This window comes from Ruditapes philippinarum, unplaced genomic scaffold (genome assembly GCF_026571515.1).
Source record: "Ruditapes philippinarum isolate M1 unplaced genomic scaffold, ASM2657151v2 ctg5152_1_1_1_1, whole genome shotgun sequence".
Classification (NCBI taxonomy): Eukaryota; Metazoa; Mollusca; class Bivalvia; order Venerida; family Veneridae; genus Ruditapes; species Ruditapes philippinarum.
The window spans coordinates 30,007-49,287 of record NW_026851996.1 but is presented as its reverse complement, the minus strand read 5'-3'; the positions used below and the strand labels follow the sequence as shown (position 1 = coordinate 49,287).

The 19,281-nt window shown below is 32.8% G+C and overlaps 1 protein-coding gene across 1 annotated transcript in view; it reads left to right on the top strand.

Annotated features, from left to right (window-relative positions):
* Positions 1 to 19,281, top strand: part of LOC132745039 (proteasome activator complex subunit 4B-like) — a gene marked incomplete at its 5' end in the record, with an annotated part of 41,710 nt that overhangs the window by 10,331 nt on the left and 12,098 nt on the right. Inside the window, 11 exon segments of the mRNA XM_060733876.1 lie at positions 2,438 to 2,633; positions 4,756 to 4,920; positions 6,330 to 6,434; positions 6,918 to 7,009; positions 7,860 to 7,991; positions 8,507 to 8,658; positions 13,209 to 13,331; positions 14,221 to 14,297; positions 15,867 to 15,995; positions 18,140 to 18,292; positions 18,709 to 18,783. Of these exon segments, the coding sequence (XP_060589859.1) occupies positions 2,438 to 2,633; positions 4,756 to 4,920; positions 6,330 to 6,434; positions 6,918 to 7,009; positions 7,860 to 7,991; positions 8,507 to 8,658; positions 13,209 to 13,331; positions 14,221 to 14,297; positions 15,867 to 15,995; positions 18,140 to 18,292; positions 18,709 to 18,783 (1,399 nt within the window).

Here is a 19,281-nt window from a genome sequence, read left to right as displayed (position 1 = left end):
TTACTGTAATGGTGTTTGATTTATTAGGGGACACTAGGTCCCCTAGTAAATCAAACACCAATTACTTCCTGTCATGGCCGCTCTATTTACAGTGCAGGATTTTAAATTGATTTTGGGCTTGTGTGGGTTATTTAATTCAGCGAAGTGTACATGTCAAAGATATGTGTGTAAATTTTAGTTTATTTATACTCACCACCGGTTGCCCATGTCACAGTTATGATATGAATTTGAGATTTTGGAAACAATTTGATGCATGACTGATGGACAGGTAAAACAACAAAAGAGCGGATAAACACTTACCTGGGCATGTTTTTCACACCTTTGGCGCTCATAAATGTCCTAATAACAATTGTTTATTGTACTTGACGGTATCCGGACAATTCCCCTCCCGGACGATTCCCCTCCCAGTAAATTTGAATGTTTTTTCACAACCCGGACATTTCCCCTCCCGTTATTTTTTTATGGCGGACAATTCCCCTCCCGTTCTTTTATCAACCCGGACAATTCCCCTCCCGTTCTTTTAACAACCCGGACAATTCCCCTCCCGCTGTTGTCAGAGCGGACAATTTCCCTCCCGTGGCTGTTGAATATATATATTAGGGATGTCATCTGGAGCCGAAACGGCCATCCGGATATCCGAATCAAACATCCGGATGTTCGGATCGTTGTCATATTCTTAGATGTCTGATATGACGTAACCATTTCTTCGCGACCTTTTTCAAATTGTAGTATTTCGTTTTTCTTCCTTTTTAATTGAATGATACATATCAAAAATCTTCCGTTATTAATTTTTATTTCTTCTATATAGAATACGACTAGCTTTTATTAATAAATTTAGTGCGTGTGGTACTTACGATTTCAAATGAAATGGAAACGAAAATCGCCGCCGATTGTCTGAATTCCTCAATTAGCGCTATAGTACGCAATAAAATTCGCTCACATTTGTGAAAACAAAATAATACCCGTAAAAATTAAATATAATGTTTCCATTGTTCAATAACACGCATACAATTTACACACGATGACCTTTGACACGCGTGTAGCCGGCTTTTCAAAAGAATCTGCCAATCTTTGATGTTTACCATCATGTAGCACTGGCTGTTTGATTCGAATCATCAAAGAAAGTGCCGAAACTTACATGAATTACACACATTTTAAGTGTTCATAAGTGAAAAAAGAAATGTGAAAAAAAAATGTTTTTAAAAAAATGCACATGTTTGATTAATACTAAAGGAGAAAGTTATTTTGTCGGATAATTTTCGTATCAATTTCAATAAAAGCTTTGATAATTAACATATAATGCGTAAGTGAATTTCTTTATTTGCTATTTTTTTTTCTGCAGATTTTTCAATGTCTAAAAATAAGGAGTCGACGGGTCGGTAAGCCGAAATATATATAAATATAATAACCTAATATTTAAATTTGGACATAAAAAAATGTAACATCGTTGCCGATGACAGTCGCACGGGACTTAGAATCTTACAAAACTTAAATTTGATTAACAACATGTTTCATAATTGACTCGTAATTATTATAGTAATTATTGAATTTTTTGTGGACTGCAGAGGTTATGATATGTATTGTCAAACTAATCGTTATCCGAACGTTCGGATATCCGGACTCCGAATGACATCCCTAATATATATTATATAATATTGTTTATTTGAAAGGTATATATACATTTTGCAATCAAGGACACATTTAATTAAGGGCGGCAATGATTAAAGATTTTTTATTGACAGTTTGTTTATCTTAAGCAGCGGCGGCAATGATTAAAGGCGGTATAATGTCACTTTTGTGAAATAATGATTGTTAAAAGTTCCGATCTTTAACAGTTTATTTGTTAAGAGTAAAAACTGTCATCTTTGATAAGAATGGTTATAGATTTTTTTAATACGCAATGTGAAAAAACGGGAGGGGAATTGTCCGCTCTGCTAAAAAAATGGGAGGGGAATTGTCCGCTCTGCTAAATTAACGGGAGGGGAAAAGTCCGCCCTATTAAAATAACGGGAGGGGAAATGTCCGGGTTGTGAAAATAATATGGAAGGGGAATCGTCCGGGAGGGGGATTGTCCGGGATTCGTACTTGACTGTCAAATTGAACAAGCGTTATAGTGCACTATAAATCTAGATCTACTTAAATTTTTTTTTTGGGGGGGGGGGGATTTTTTTATTTTTTTGGGAGCCCAGGTCTATGAGCGCTATACAGAGATTAGCGTTATATTGAAGAGCGATATATCGAGGCTGCAGTGTATATGAAGATGTTTACCAGGCAGTTTATGTAAAAATCTGGAAAGAAGGTGATCCCTGGGAAGCATTAATCAGAACAAAGTTACATTTTATGACAGTGTTTCTTTAATCCCTGTCTTTTTTTTACCATGGACAAAAACGAAGTTCATTAATGTAGCCTGTTTGCTATTTACAATTATCTTTTGTAGAGAAATGGAAACATATGCTCCACATAGTGAGCAGCCAAAGTTAAATAGAAGCACAGATGAGCTGACAGAGGGGGAGAAAGTTGTGTATAATGCCTTCAGCAACAAAGATTATGTACAGAAACTTGTAGATTTCCTTGCACTGGAGGAAAACAAGAACAAAGACAAATTTAGTCAGAAGAAAATGACTTTGTTTAAGGTACATTTCATTGGTACATTTTCTCTAAGTTCAAGCTACATTTTAAGATGAATTTTTTTTCTATCAAAATCCATTTTTATTTCTTATTATGTAAATTATAAGTGATTAAAAAGAATTAAAACATGCCTACTCATGGTGGTTTAGGTAGAAACAATAGCATAAAATTTGCACTAAAAGCTACTCTCACAAACATGGTGGTTTGAAGATTTCTGAAGTAAAATTAAACCACATGTTCATATATTGACATGACACTAGATGATAGAAGCTCAGCTTTCTCCCACGAATACTAGCTTCTCAAAATTTTGGCTCTTTTATTAGCTGACCAGAACCAAAGGTTCAGGTTGAGCTATTAGTATCGAATGGGGCTGCTCTGGCGTCCATAGACTGGCACGGTCATGTGTTAATATTCATCTTTTTCTCTTAAACTGCTTGGCAGATTTACTTCAAATTTGACCTTTTGTGAAAGGTTCCTTTTTAGCTCGACTATTCGATAAGAATAAGTAGAGCTATTGCAGTCACCCGAGCGTCGGCGTAACCACTTATGTTAAAGTTTTTGTAATAGTTCAAATATTTTCAAAGTCCATAGACATATGGCTTTGAAACTTTGCACACTTGTTCACCATCATAACCCCAACCTGTAGACAGGAGGAAGTAACTCTATCAAGCATTTTGACAGAATTATGCCCCTTTTTCGACTTAGAATTTACGTTAAAGTTTTTGTAATAGTTCAAATATTTTCAAAGTCCATTGACATATGGCTTTGAAACTTTGCACACTTGTTCACCATCATGACTCAAACCTGTAGACAAGAGGAGGAAACTCTATCAAGCATTTTGACAGAATTATGCCCCTTTTTCGACTTAGAATTTACGTTAAAGTTTTTGTAATAGTTCAAATATTTTCCAAGTCCATTAACATATGGCTTTGAAACTTTGCACACTTGTTCAACATCATGACCCCAACCTGTTAACAGGAGGAGGTAACTCTATCAAGCATTTTGACAGAATTAAGCCCCTTTTTCGACTTAGAATTTACGTTAAAGTTTTTGTAATAGTTCAAATATTTTCAAAGTCCATTGACATATGGCTTTGAAACTTTGCACACTTGTTCACCATCATGACCCCAACCTGTAAACAGGAGGAGGTAACTGTATCAAGCATTTTATTTACTATCAAGCACTAAGAATAGTCGAGCGTTGCTGTCCTACCGACAGCTCTTGTTTATTTTAAAGAAAAAAAAATTAGTGTTGTGAAACTATATAATTTGAGGGGCCAGTTGAAGTTGAGTTGGACTTGTCTTTCTAACACTCAAAAACAGTTGTTTCTGATGAGCGATTCAGGGCCATCATGACCCTCTTGTTCTTCTTTAATTTTAAAAAGTTGCAAATTTTTATTTTGTAAACATTGATTTAAAGTTAAAACTGTATAAAAATTTATCCTGTGGAACTGAAAGTGACTGGTCTTTACACACAGTAAAGATCCAGGCCAGTCTGCACTACCATGCTGTCAGACCAGGCTCTATACTGTTATCTTGATGACTTTTAATTTTCACCTTGACATACAATGATACTGCCTTCGTGGTCAATTCCTATGCATTAAAACTCCAAACCAGTGTTAAATAGCTGATAAACACCACTAAGACTGATATTTTTTCTTGATTCCGGATTTAAAGCACATTAGTCCCGAGAAACAAACAAACTTTTCACTCTTTAGAAATACAAGAAATGAATTTTAAAACATTTAAATAATGGTTTTAAAGCATGTAGGATTCTTATCACTTGAAGAAAGAAGGGCTGAATGTGACATTATTTGTCAAAAAAGTGGCAAACTGTAAACAAAGTAGTATTTTGCCTTCCATACAAAATACTAAATCACTATAAATGTACTTATTGCCAAATAGAAATAGAAGCAAAAGAAGGTTCAGGTATTTGGCCAATAAGTAACTTTTTGGAAACTTTTTCAACAGGACACCAAAAATAAAAAGCTTTTGAAAAATAAGAATAAAAGCATTTTTGGAGGACATTTTGGGGCCTTTTAATGAAGTAGTGGTAAGTTACTAGTATAACATTGTCTGTCATATATCATTCTTTATTAAGTGATAAAAGAGTTTTATTTATTTACAGGGATTGTTCCGTAACTATGGTGACTGTTTGTTAGAGAATTTTAAAGCACATATAGAGAGATTAGTGAGTGATACCAGTCATGATAAACATGACTCCAGTCAACGATGTGCCATGGAAATACTAGCTGGGATACTGAGGGGGTCAAAACACTGGCCATATCAACAGGTTACATTATATATAAATGTATCCATAATGATGTATTTTAGGGCAAATATTTTATCAAAGTTTGAAGAAAAAAAAACCTTAAGAGATGAGGCTTCAGTTTTGGGAGTTAATATGTTATAAGCCGATTTTAAAATTAATGCTTATATTTCTGAAAAATAAAAAGTGAATATAATCAAATGTTCCATTCTACAAATAACTATTATCATTGATATGTAGTGTTTGTCAAGTAAAATTTAAAAAAAAAAATAAAAAATTAATTATCATCAGATGTATAAGTGATATTATAAATGATTTTGAAATTGCATGTAACTTTTAATTATAAAAGGAATTTTTAATTCATATCCTGGTGAATGTAACACAAACTTGATGTCATGGCATTGTAAAACCCATAGCCTGCTGGTGGCAACAGATACTGTATAAGTGGATATTTTTGCGTCGCAGAAATATATATTTTGCTAATGTCAAAAAGTGGTCTTATTACTTACGGAAATATTAGCCAAAATATGATTTCATGACTTTAATACTGTTTTTGTGATATCATAAATGAACCAGGTACATATTTAGAATATGGCGTTATTGCAATCGTTCTATTCAGTAATCTAATACATACCATTATTATTTATATAATTGTTTGAAATATACATTGTTAGTTTGATAAAGGACCTGGTCACACATTTCTTTGTCATATTTTGAAACATTCTTTTGTTATAATATGAATAACCTTTTGTATTATTAACAAACCTAAACAAACAAGCAATGAGAACAATTAATCTCAGTACTTGAACAGTCAAACTTTCATGTGAGATGCTGTATGAAAACGTGTTTTCAAATGATAGGAGAAAGTTTGCCGAAAAGGAATAATTTTTGCATGATCAATCATTTGCGAATACTTTCAATTCGCAAAAATCGCAAATATTTCCAAGTTGCAAAATTAACCAATTATACAGATACTACCTATGTGACTAGTGCAGACCTGCCCATTTATAGTTAAACATTAGCCTGCTGATTGCAACAAATTTTACCGATGGCACCAGTGCTAGGATTTAACTCACTACAGTGTTGGAACAGTACCTCCAGACACTTGCAGAAATCATGATCACAAAATAGAAAAATATCTCTTTTTACACTGCTTTTTACATTTTTCATTAATTTTCATTTATAAATATGTGTGATCAGATTAATTTGGTGTCTTTAAAAGTACATTTTGATGGGTGAAAAAGGCGATATTTTAGCATTTTATCATTCAAGCACATTGTCCAATATATACCGAAATACCACATTTAGTGTGGTGCTCAAACACTTTTTTAGTCCCGCCCTAAGTGTAAACCAAGATCAGCAGGCACATCCATCCAACTCTTAACATACCCTCTCTATCAATCAAAGGTTTGAAGTTAAATGTTTTATTTCAGACTAAAGCATTATGGGATTGGGCTATACCTTTGATGAGAACTGCAGTGAATAATCTTACTGTGTCAACAGTTTCTGATTGGTCAACATTCTTTACTAATGTCTCTGTAAGTAGTTGTCAAAGTGTTGAATGGGTACATTTAATTTATATAAGAATTACAATTTTGTAGAAGTCATAGTTCAAAAGATTTTTTTACGTATTCACAAGATACGGTTTGTCCAATACTGACTAGTGTTGTTAAAAATATTTTTCCTGAAATTTGTACAAGTTCTAGCTTTATTATCAAAACATGTCGGCCAAATTTCTATGCTTGAAGATATTTTAATCAACACTTTAGGATGATTTGTGTTTTATGTATGGCCTTCAGTGTAAGGATCATAAAATAACACATACTTTGCCTTGGATTTGAACTCTCACTTCTGGGTAAATAAGGGATAGGACTTGCATCATTCAAAAATGCATAAATGACATATTTTTTTTACTGTTTGGAGAATGAAGATGTGTGAATATTTAAGTTTGAGAAAGAGAGGTTAAATTCTGAAATAAGTAGTTTTAATATGGTTTTAATGTGTATATATGTTATATACAGGAGAGTAGAGATCCTAGGAAGATATACTGGTTGTATGAAATGTTGATGGATAATCCATTAAATGGTGAAGGCGGATCATTTGGAGATGCTGGGTAAGCTGCTATATTCTTTATATGAGCCGGGCCATGACAAAATCAACATAATGCGTTTGCGACCAGCATGGATCCAGACCAGCCTGCGCATCCGCGCAGTCTGATCAGGATCCATGCTGTTGGCTATCAGTTTTTCTACTTGTAATAGGGTTTGTAAGCGAACAGCATGGATCGTGATCAGACTGTGCAGATGCGCAGGCTGGTCTGGATCCATGTGGTCGCAAACATTATGTTGGTTTTATTATGGCGCGGCTTGATGATATGTTTTATCATTCTACTTAGTCTGTTTGTTATTTATATTGTTCACCAAGATGTAAAAATATCTAACTCTGAAGAATTTGTCCCTAACAAATTAGGATTTAACTTTGAGAGATGAATTTGATGTCTTCTCGTAAATAATTAGTTTCTTTCACAGGTGTAATAGTACTTGACAGTTTCATGCAAATGTAGAAAGAGTCATAAATGACATTTTTCTAAAAGTTTAAAGTTTGGGTCTTTCTGTATTACGTCTATTGTGTAAATAACAAGACATCTATCTATGATAAATTAGTGTATGGAGGTATTCAAATATAAGTATTAAGTTTAAATATGGCTTGATTTTTTACACTTCATTTTACGATACTAAAGTTAAAGTTGCTGTAGATTTGAAAATGATCTGAATGCATATAAATGTATATGATGGCTACATCCTACTTGAAATGGAAATAAAATTTAATTGTAGGTATAGCCATGATATCTTAAGCATGTTGCCTATAATTTATACTCTATGTTTGATGTCTTGAGAGAAATATGAACTGTTTTACGTGAGTTCAAACAGCCACCTGTTATTATAGTTAAGCTATATTTTCAGACGTCTTCTGATGATACAGAATGCCTTGTTACAACAAGAGTGGCGAGTTGGTGACCTTCATCGTAGATTATACACTTACTTATCTCCCCATTTCTCATATACATACAAAAATGTGAGGGATAGGTTGGGCAGGTATGTTTAAGTCTCAGTTTGTTACTATATCGGTGTGGAGATAATGCATTTTAATTTTTGAAGTAATGTACTTAATACCTGTCCTTGCAAAACTCGCCTCCCATCTGTATTTCAACATTATTTAAAAGTTTTTTTTATGTTATTTTCTTTTGATAGCAATGATACAAAAAAAAAAATAAGTTTACAGTAGTCAAAGTAAGGTTAACCTTTATCAATAGCAAAATTTATACTAGCTATTTCTTCAGCAGTTTCATGACAGACTAGAGTACATTGAAACTGGATGTTGATAAAAAATATGATAGAAATTTGTACATTTGAAAATTTGTGAATGAAATATAAAGTCATTTACATAAAAGAAAATACATTTTTTTTCTTCAAAATTTGTAACAAAAAATAAATGTATATTTTTCTTAAATTATACTGTACATGTGTCAAGTATGCATTTAAAAAACTGAATCAAAATCACAATGTTTTTTAGAAGAAGCAACTTGATTGTTTTTGTCTTTTTATTTCAGTTTACTATCAGATGTGTTCATACTAGACTATAAGATGTTTCCATGGTCAATGACTACATCACCAGCAAGGAAGGAATTTATAGATCATGTTTTACCACAGTTACATAAACTTAAAGACCTTATCATTGAGGAAGCTCAAAATCAAAATGGAGGTATGTTATCTATCCATTTGTTTTTCAATCTTTTACACAAAATATAAGTACATGGGTACAATTTTTCAGGCATTTGCCTGAAGTTCATGTTTTTCTTACTCTTTTTCAATATAAAACCAACTGAAATAATGTAAATTAAAGGTACATGGGTACAATTTTTCAGGCATTTGCCTGAAGTTCAGGTTTTTTTTACTCTTTTTCAATATAAAACCAACTGAAATAATGTAAATTAAAGGTTTTCAGGTTTTCTGATATTCCATGTAACTAGTATATGTCATTCAGCTATATACAGTTGTGTTATAATGAAAGTTGAGAAATATTTTTTTATTTTTCTGTTAAAAAATACTTCTTCTTGCAATTGACTTGAAATGGGCAGTTTATTGCTGACAGTGTGTTAATGACACACATTTTTAGCTTGATTAATCGGAGAGAACTAGGGCTATCTTACTCGCCTGTATTTTGAATTTACACTAGATGTAATTTTTGAAGAAATAACTTCATGAGCAACTCTTAATATTTCACCAGCCGTTTGTAATTCACTTTAAACTTCATGCATGTCTTTGAGATCATAATTGTTGGTTACTTTCCAAGGCCCAAAACAAAATAAATAATTAAATAAATAAATTTTTGACTGTATTTATGCCATTTATGAACTTAAATAATCATTGTGTAAGTTTTGCATACAAGGGTTAGTCGTTACAAGTGTTTTAAGGTATTCACTAGAAATAAACAAACTTGTGTCTTTTGGCTCAGACTTATTTATCATAATCCTTGATATAGGCTATATTTCATTATTGTCTATTGATTTTAATAAAGAACATTGCCTATGTCAGTGTATCCAATATTGTGTACAAAGTTATTGCTAACTCCCTGTAACTTTCTGCACTCAGTAAAACCTTGATTACCACAGTACACTATTCATGATTACCCTATTTATGCTAGCAGCAACATAAATAATGATTTTCAGCATTTGCCTGTTAATTTGCACTGTGAGACAAGACTCTATACATCAGTCTGCTGAGTTTAATTTATTATGCCCCCACAATGTGGAAGCATATAGCGTTGCACTTGTCCGTCCGTCCGTCAATCTGTCAGTCAGTCAGTCCGTCTGTCCGTCCCGAAATCTTGTGAACACAACTCCTCTTAAACCGGATGGCAGATTTTGCTTAAACTTACAGGGATGTAATACCTTGCCATGTTTTAAGAGAGCTCTCAAAACACATTATTTCATAAAGTTCTATGGACGTTAGTTCATAAATCATCATACATGTACTACTTTTGCTATATTATCAGTGTTAATTTTAATTGAGCCTTGATTTTAAACAGAATGTGTCTGTATTTCTTACCATCCTTTACTGGTTTTAGATTATCATTATTGTTTAATAGGTTTATTTAATTAATGTTGTACATTATGTCTTATATATATATATGATTATGTTTTATCGGATTTATGTAAAGCACTCTTGAACATTTATTATTTATGAAAAGAGTGCTATAGAAATGTGGTATATAATAATAATAATAATAATGAACAACCTTAATGTGTAGATGGTAGTAAAGGAAGGAATTTTCGCTGCGACCAAATTTAACAGAATTATGGCCCTTTGTTGATTTTTTGACTAGATACTATGTAGAAATTTTGTGAACGCAACTCCTCTTAAACAGGATGGCAGATTTTGCTTAAACTTACAGGGATGAACAACCTTAATGTGTAGATGGTAGTAAAGGAAGGAATTTTTGCTGCAACCAAATTTAAAAAAAAAAGAAAAAAGAATTATGGCCCTTTGTTGATTTTTTCACTATATACTATGTAGAAATTTTGTGAATGCAACTGCTCTTAAACCGGATGGCAGATTTTGCTTAAACTTCCAGGGATGAACAACCTTAATGTGTAGATGGTAGTAAAGGAAGGAATTTTTGCTGCGACCAAATTTAAAAGAATTATGGCCCTTTGTTGAGTTTTTCACTATATACTATGTAGAAATTTTGTGAACGCAACTCCTCTTAAACCGGGTGGCAGATTTTGCTTAAACTTACAGGGATGAACAACCTTAATGTGTAGATGGCAGTAAAGGAATGAATTTTCGTTGCGACCAAATTTTACAGAATTATGTCCCTTTGTTGATTTTTTCACTATATACTATGTAGAAATTTTGTGAATGCAACTCCTCTTAAACCGGATGGCAGATTTTGCTTAAACTTCCAGGGATGAAAAACCTTAAAGTGTAGATGGCAGTAAAGGAAGGAATTTTTGCTGCAACCAAATTTAACAGAATTATGGCCCTTTGTTGATTTTTTCATTATATACTATGTAGAAATTTTGTGAACGCAACTCCTCTTAAACTGGATGGCAGATTTTGCTTAAACTTTCAGGGATTAACAACCTTAATGTGTAGATGGTAGTACAGAAAGGAATTTTTGCTGCGACCAAATTTAACAGAATCATGGCCCTTTGTTGATTTTTAGCTCACCTGTCACTTTGTGACAGGGTGAGCTTTTGTGATCGCTTTTCGTCCGGCGTCCGTCCGTCGTCCGTCCGTCAGTAAACTTTTGCTTTAAATGACATCTCCTCATAAACCACTGAGCCAATTTCATCCAAACTTCACAGGAATGTTCCTTTGGTGGTCACCTTTAAAAATTGTTCAAAGAATTTAATTCCATGCAGAACTCTGGTTGCCATGGCAACCAAAAGAAAAAACTTTAAATATCTTCTTTTAAAAAACCATAAGAGCTAGAGCTTAGATATTTGGCATGAAACATCTTCTAGTGAGTGTCTACCAAGTAGTTTGTTCAAATAAAAGCCCTGGGGTCAAAATTGGCCCCGCCCCTGGGGGTCATTGATTTTCCCTATATGCATATAGTAAAAACTTAAAAAATCTTCTTTTAAAGAACCGTAAGAGCTAGAGCTTAGATATTTAGCATGAAACATCTTCTAGTGAATGTCTACCAAGTTTGTTCAAATAAAAGCCCTGGGGTCAAAATTGGCCCCGCCCCAGGGGGTCATTGATTTTCCCTATATGCATATAGTAAAAACTTAAAAAATCTTCTTTTAAAGAACCCAAAGAGCTAGAGCTAAGATATTAAGCATGAAACATCTTCTAGTGAGTGTCTACCAAGTTTGTTCAAATTAAAGCCCTGGGGTCAAAATTGGCCCTGCCCCGGGGGTCATTGATTTTCCCTATATGCATATAGTAAAAACTTAAAAAATCTTCTTTTAAAGAACCATAAGAGCTAGAGCTTAGATATTTGGCATGAAACATCTTCTAGTGAATGTCTACCAAGTTTGTTCAAATAAAAGCCCTGGGGTCAAAATTGACCCCGCCCCAGGGGGTCATAGATTTGCCCAATATGCATATAGTAAAAACTTAAAAAATCTTCTTTTAAAGAACCCAAAGAGCTAGAGCTAAGATATTTAGCATGAAACATCTTCTAATGGGTGTCTACCAAGTTTGTTCAAAAAAAAGCCCTGGGGTCAAAATTGGCCACGCCCCAGGGGGTCATTGATTTTCCCTATATGCATATAGTAAAAACTTAAAAAAATCTTCTTTTAAAGAACTAGAGCTAAGATATTTAGCATGAAACATGTTCTAATGGATGTCTACCAAGTATGTTCAAAAAAATGCTTATATACAGGTGAGCGACCTCAGGGCCATCATGGCCCTCTTGTTAGTTTTCAACTTGTGGCACATGTAGTCCAAAAAATATTTGACCTAGACTCATAAGATTGACAGAACAGTGGCGTGTGGGGGCATCCGTGTCCTATGGACACATTTCTAGTTTTTGGTATTGATTTCTTCAAGGTCCAGGCAAACAGCAGATAATGACTACTTTGATCATTCCAATGAGAGCTAGTCTTAACATTGCTTTTACAGATTTCCCATTTTTCAACAAAATAATTTCATGTAGATGCATATAAATAATTTTCCATTTCTTTAACTCTTTTATGATAAAGATATATTATGCTCAAAATGATATTTCAAAATACTGATAATTACTATACAGTTCCTCTTAAAATGTAAATATATTTTTAGAACACACAGAGAAATATATGCTATGTTTAATATTCTACTTACTATGGGTAACAGAGTATAAATATAGAGCATCATTAAAGAGACCAAATTGACATTTATTAGGGAATGCAGTTTTTCAAACTTATTTTGTGCATTTAGTAAGAATTTCTTAAATTTCAACATATTTCTACAAACCCAAAGATGAGCATAGTATATGTATATCTTGAAAATTTGACAGGCTTATTAAAAAAGTAATATTGATACATGTGATTACAATTTAAATACCATATGAGCCGCATCATGACGAAACCAACATAATGGGTTTGCGACCAGCATGGATCCAGACCAGCCTGCGCATCCGCGCAGTCTGATCAGGATCCATGCTGTTCGCTATCAGTTTCTCTACTTGTTATAGGGTTTGTAAGCGAACAGCATGGATCCTGATCAGACTGCGCGGATGCGCAGGCTGGTCTGGATCCATGCTGGTCGCAAACGCAATACGTTGGTTTTGTCATGTCGCTGCTCATATAATATTTTAAGGGTCTGTAGAAGCTAGTACGACTACAGATAAACAACTAGAGACCAGTGTAGAGAAGATGGACATAGACAATCAAAGTGAGGAAAGTGAAGAGAGGAAAGAACTAATAAGGCTTTGTAAAACAGGTATTTATAATTCTTCTAATCCTTATAACTTTTATTTTGTTTTTGTGATTGTTTTTTTTTTTTTTATGATGTTTTTTTTTCTTAACTGGTTCTTAACTTACATCCTTCTCTGCACAGACTCTGGGTTCTTCTGTGTTAGGAAGCTATCTAATTGGATTACAGAACTCCAGTGATTCTACTTGGATTCTTGCTTGCTCCTGAAAATATTCATGAATGGACATCTAAGATTTTGTTCCAACAGCAAAGCTTTTAAGTCCCCATGTGACCTTTACAATGCTGGTGTGATTTAAAATCTAACAAACAAGAAATAAAAGAAACGATGTCCTAGAAACAAAACATCTTGCAGAATATTAATGACTTGTAAATTAAGTTTTATTTTTTTACTTTTAAATTCTATGACAATTAATAACAGTCAAACAATTTAAATAAAGAGAGCCCCACTAATGAGACTGCTTGTGGTTCTGAAGAAAAAATGGTTTTAATAGTGGGGTGGTCTTAATTACGGATTGTCTCTAAAAGTAATGTTGCTGTTCTTGGACACAATAATTATTGAAATAAGAAGATAAAAAATCTGTTCTTTAAAATATTGGTCATTGCAAACAGGCTTGTCTTAATGCAGGGCTCTACTACACTTACCAGGCTATACTAAGTTATTCTGAAATAATGCTATTATACCCTGTAACAATATATAATCAGAACTCATTTTGAAATATGTTGAGGATTTGATATCAGTTGTGTAATTACATTTAATTAAGTAGCCAACCATATAGTATCTGGTCAGACTTTGTGGATATGCACACTGGCCTGGCCCTTGACTGTTGGCATACAACTGACACAGGCATGACATTATTGAAGATATAATAGTAAAATAGAAATTCATTTTTTCCAGTGATGAAGTGTTTAACAAGTTGTATAAGCAGGACATTCAACTCCGCACCTCCAGAAGTCATTAAATTACTGCCAGTTGTAAGTATTGAATGATATAATTGATCATATATTTCAATGATTTAAATAGTACATAATGTCTTAGTGACAGTTTGATGTAAGAGTTCTTTCAAACATTAACATCATTTTATCTGAACAATAAGTTGGTAAGAAGATGAAGGTCTTGCTTTGACAATAAAACATTTATTTTCAACTAAATAATGGGGGGAGAAATGATAATGGTATTTTAAAGTGTTGACGAAAAGTTGGTTTTACGGGTTAAACTTATGTTGTATCAAAGGAGATAAAAAGTCATTTCATCTTGTATATTCTCATAAATTGTACAATCACATATGTTTTTGAAGTTTACACATTTTTGAAAATTCTGTATATTTCAATATAATCTTTACCAAAGGACCACTATGGAAATAAGAGATTTAGTTCTCTTTTTTGTGTTATCCTTAGTATGATATAATTGATGTGGTTTCATTTCACATACATGTTTTACTGTTTTTTTTTCGCTTTATTATTATTTGAGCCACATCACAACAAAACCAACATAGTGTGTTTGCGACAAGCATGGATCCAGACCAGCCTGCGCAGTCTGATCAAGATCCATGCTGCTCGCTTACCAACTCTATTACAAGAAGAGAAACTGATAGCGAACAGCATGGATCCTGATCAGACTGCGTGGATGTGCAGGCTGGTCTGGATCCATGCTGGTCGCAAACGCACTATGTTGGTTTTGTCATGACACATTTCATGGCTCATTTATTACATTTGTTTAAACAGGTTACTGTATAATACATGTACTGAAATAAATCTATTGATACTTGAATGAATTTAAAAAAAAAAATCAGAAAAGTGCAGACAAGATTAAGTTTACTGATAGACAATAAGTAGATTTTTAGTTCATTACTGGTACAAAAGAGAAAATGTTCACAAATGCTCTCTTGTCACTCAAAGTGTCTGGTAAATGATTGATCAAGTCTTTATAATTAGATACAGGATTTGTAGCAGAACATTAATGCTCCTTTTTTGTATGTTGTTTTTTAAAATTCTTTTGTGTAATTTAGAGTTAAATGAGCATGTCCCCCAGTTTCAAGCAAATTTAAGATTGACCCTTATCTCCCTAAATAACTTGAATGTACCTATCTATCTTTTATTCCAGACAAAACCATTCATTATTTTTAGTGGAATTTTAGATTTTAAAGTACATTGTATATACTGGCTGAATAGCAAACAGAGCAGACCATGATCAGATAGTACAGATTTGCCAGCTTATCTTGGACTGCACTTGTCACTTACGGTAGAAATAGCAAACTAAGGGTTAAGACAGTATTTTTCATAGTAAAAACATTTTCAAGTTTATCATAAATAGGTGATTAAAAATAGCTAAACTTTTATGGCCCCCACTTCTTGGGGGCTGGGGCATATAAATTTGCTCTTGTTCATCTGTCCTGCTGTCACAGTATTTATCTGTAGACTGACAAAGCAGTGAAATGTGGGAGCATCCATGTCCTATGGACATATTTCTAGTTTTGACAAATTTTCATTGGCAAATGTGTAGCTTTAAGTTGGTGAGTAAAGTGTATATGTTCCTTATTTCAGATGTGTACATTAGAGAGCGAGTCAAAGGACGAAGAGTTGAACACAGATTGTACAGTGGCTCTAGCAAGTCTGTCTCAGGCATTGATACAACCTGAAGTTATACCTGATATACTACATACTGTCAAAACTGTAAGTATTGTAAATAGGACAAGCTCTAATAAAAAGGCCAATGAAATAGGATAAGCTTAAATGAAACTGCCCTTGAAATAGGACATTTTAATGAAAAAATGTCATTGAAATTGGATAAGCTTAAATGAAACTGCCCTTGAAATAAGACATTTTAATGAAAAAATGTCATTGAAATTGGATAAGCTTAAATGAAACTGCCCTTGAAATAGGACATTTTAATGAAAAAATGTCTTTGAAATTGGACAAGCTTTAATGAAACTGGCCTTGAAATAGGACAAGCTTTAATGAAACTGCCCTTGAAATTGGACAAGCTTTAATGAAACTGCCCTTGAATTCGGACAAGCTTTAATGAAACTGGCCTTGAAATAGGACAAGCTTTAATGAAAATGCTCTTGAAATGGGACATTTTTAATGAAACTGCCCTTGAAATAGGACAAGCTTTAATGAAACTGTCCTTGAAATAGGACAAGCTTTAATGAAAATGCCCTTTAAATAGGGAAGTTTTATTGAAATTCCTTGAAGTAGGACAAGCTGTAATGAATATACCTTTGAAAAAGAATGAGCTGTAATGAAAATGATCTGCAGATAGGGCAAGCTTAATGAAAATGCCCTTGAAATAGGATACCATTTTATGGATATGCCTTTGAAATAGGACACACTTTAATTATAAAAATGCCCTTGAAATAGGACAAGCTTTAATGAAAATGATCTTGAAATGGGACAAGCTTTAATGAAATGTCCATTAAATAGGACAAGCTTTAATGAAAATGCCCTTAAAACATGACAAGCTGTTATGAAAATGACTTTGATATAGGGCAAGCTTTCATGAAACAGCTTTTGAAATAGGACAAGTTTTTAATGAAAATGACATTGATATAGGACAATCTTTATTGAAAATGTTTTTGAAATAGGACAAGCTTTTTTGAAAATGCCCTTGAAATAAGACAACTTTTATTGAAAATGCCCTTGAAATAGGATAAGTATTCATTTACTTGTATTAGAATTTTAGTTATTCAGCTTATGAAATAAATTAGACTTTGGAATGCAACTTTAATAAGATAGGCTTATTAACTCACAAAGCTTATTTGCCTTAGATATTAAAGTACAGTGCATTTTCATGTATCAATTATATGGCCTAATTATTTTTTTTAGAAAAAGAAAAAAACACTTTGTGTATAAAAAATGTTCAAGCCTGATTAATGTATAATTAATTAATAGTGGCAATTGTATTGTTGACACCAGGCATAATTAAATATCACATGACAAGATTTTGTGTGGATATTCTTTAATCTATATTCTAAAAACTAGTATGTCCTGTTAAAGGAAGATAAATTATATAGTGCTTAATATGCTCATCTGATAAAAATACTAGACTAATTGACTTTCATTCTAGATGTTGTCTTACTGATATATGAAAAGTAGCCCTATGACCTTGACAATGCTTTTGTGATATAAAAAAGAAAGAATGTTTAAGATTAGAATCTGGAAACTGTGTCAATCTTGAATTATGTGTAATTAATTGTCAGTTTTATCAGTGTAATTTTTGACTTAAGCATGATTAAACAGTACAAAAATAGATGTATATTTGTTATGAAAAAGTTAACCTTGGGTCTAATTTGAAAGTACAGGATGATAAGATATGTGTATAAAAGTAAACTCTATAGGAATTAAGGGCACACCCACACATGTACACACTACAGAATGCTGTATTATCAAATAGAAATACACATGTACATTGTATATGTTATTACTCATTATTAACAATGAATGAAACAATGGTCAGAAATGTTAGTCAGCAATAACAGCAAAAAATGATCAGTGCGCATTTTGTGCATCACCTGAATAAAAATCCTGTTCCCAATAGCAAAGTGCTCAGAGGTGAGCTTTTGTAAAGGCACATTGTCTTACCTTGTGCATTGTTATCCACAATGTTTTTTAAACTAAATCTAAGTCTATATAAATCATACCTTAAGGGTCAGTTTTGGTTCTGGCCTTGGGATCTTTTGGTTTATAGAAGCTCATTTAGGGGGAAAAAAACTCATATCAGTTGTCTTTTCAGGAAACTGCCTTACATTGTAACAAATGCCTTTTATCCCCACAAAAGCTATTTTGTAATAATAATTATTGGTATCTGTCTTTTACAGGTGACAGGTTTACAATCTTGGCATGCAAGGTCTGCCATTCTAGGATACATTCAGGTGATGGTATTTTGTAATTTCTTCACCTTACAAGATCCTAAACACAAAGAAAACATCAAAGAAACTGTGATGCATCTAATATGTGATGATAAACTTGAGGTAAAAAAATACTATTTTGTTTTGATTTGTTTAAAGATGGCAATGATGATCTGTTAAAGACCATTTACAAATGTTGACAGAATTTAAAAAAAAAAAACTAACAAACTCAACGATACAGGATTGTAATTTATTTTTACGTATGTGTTAACACATATAGATTTCTCATTGGCTTGGAAGTAAAGTTAATAAAGCAGTATTAAATGAACTGTTATCATTTTTCATTTATCTTGAAATTTCAAACATAGATTGTACAACTATTCACTGTTTATGGTTAGGTAAGGACTGATATCAGCTTATGTTAGTAATTGATTTGTTTAAGATAAAAAGATAATGATTTTTTATGTAGATCTGATTTCCAATCTATACTTTAATTAACATATGAAAGAAGTCATTAAGTGTGAATGATATATTTATAGGTACGGGAAATGGCTAGTATAACACTAAGTGGCCTATTACAGTGTGGGTATCTGGAGATGGACCAAGATTTACTGGTAATTCATTTTTTTTGCTTTTTTGTCATTTTTATGTAAAAAAAAATAGCAAAAAATAAGATTTGAATTTATAGTGTTTTTGAGCAAAACTGTAAATGTTTGGTAATAATGTTTTGTTTTTGACTGCTAGAATGAACTAAAACTTTGAGTTTCTTCTTAGATGACTTGTTTGATAATATCTGCCAAATATTTCCAAAATCTATATATAGCAGTTACTGATTGGACAAGAAATATGAGAAACAATATTTTGAAAGGGAGATTTAATTATGGTCATTCCATGCAGCACATTGTCATGATTTGATGATAATTTCTACAAAGTTTTTTTTATATATCAAAGTTCAAGACTGTTTATAAAAACACAAAATCTGGACAAATTAGTGATGCAAACTCTGTATGCTGTCTCCCATGTAAGCTGGAGGGGATAAGGGCTTAGTTTATACAAGTTTGATTGTGTTGTAAGCTTATTGAAACACTCGTTTCCCTTTCTGGAACCAACCA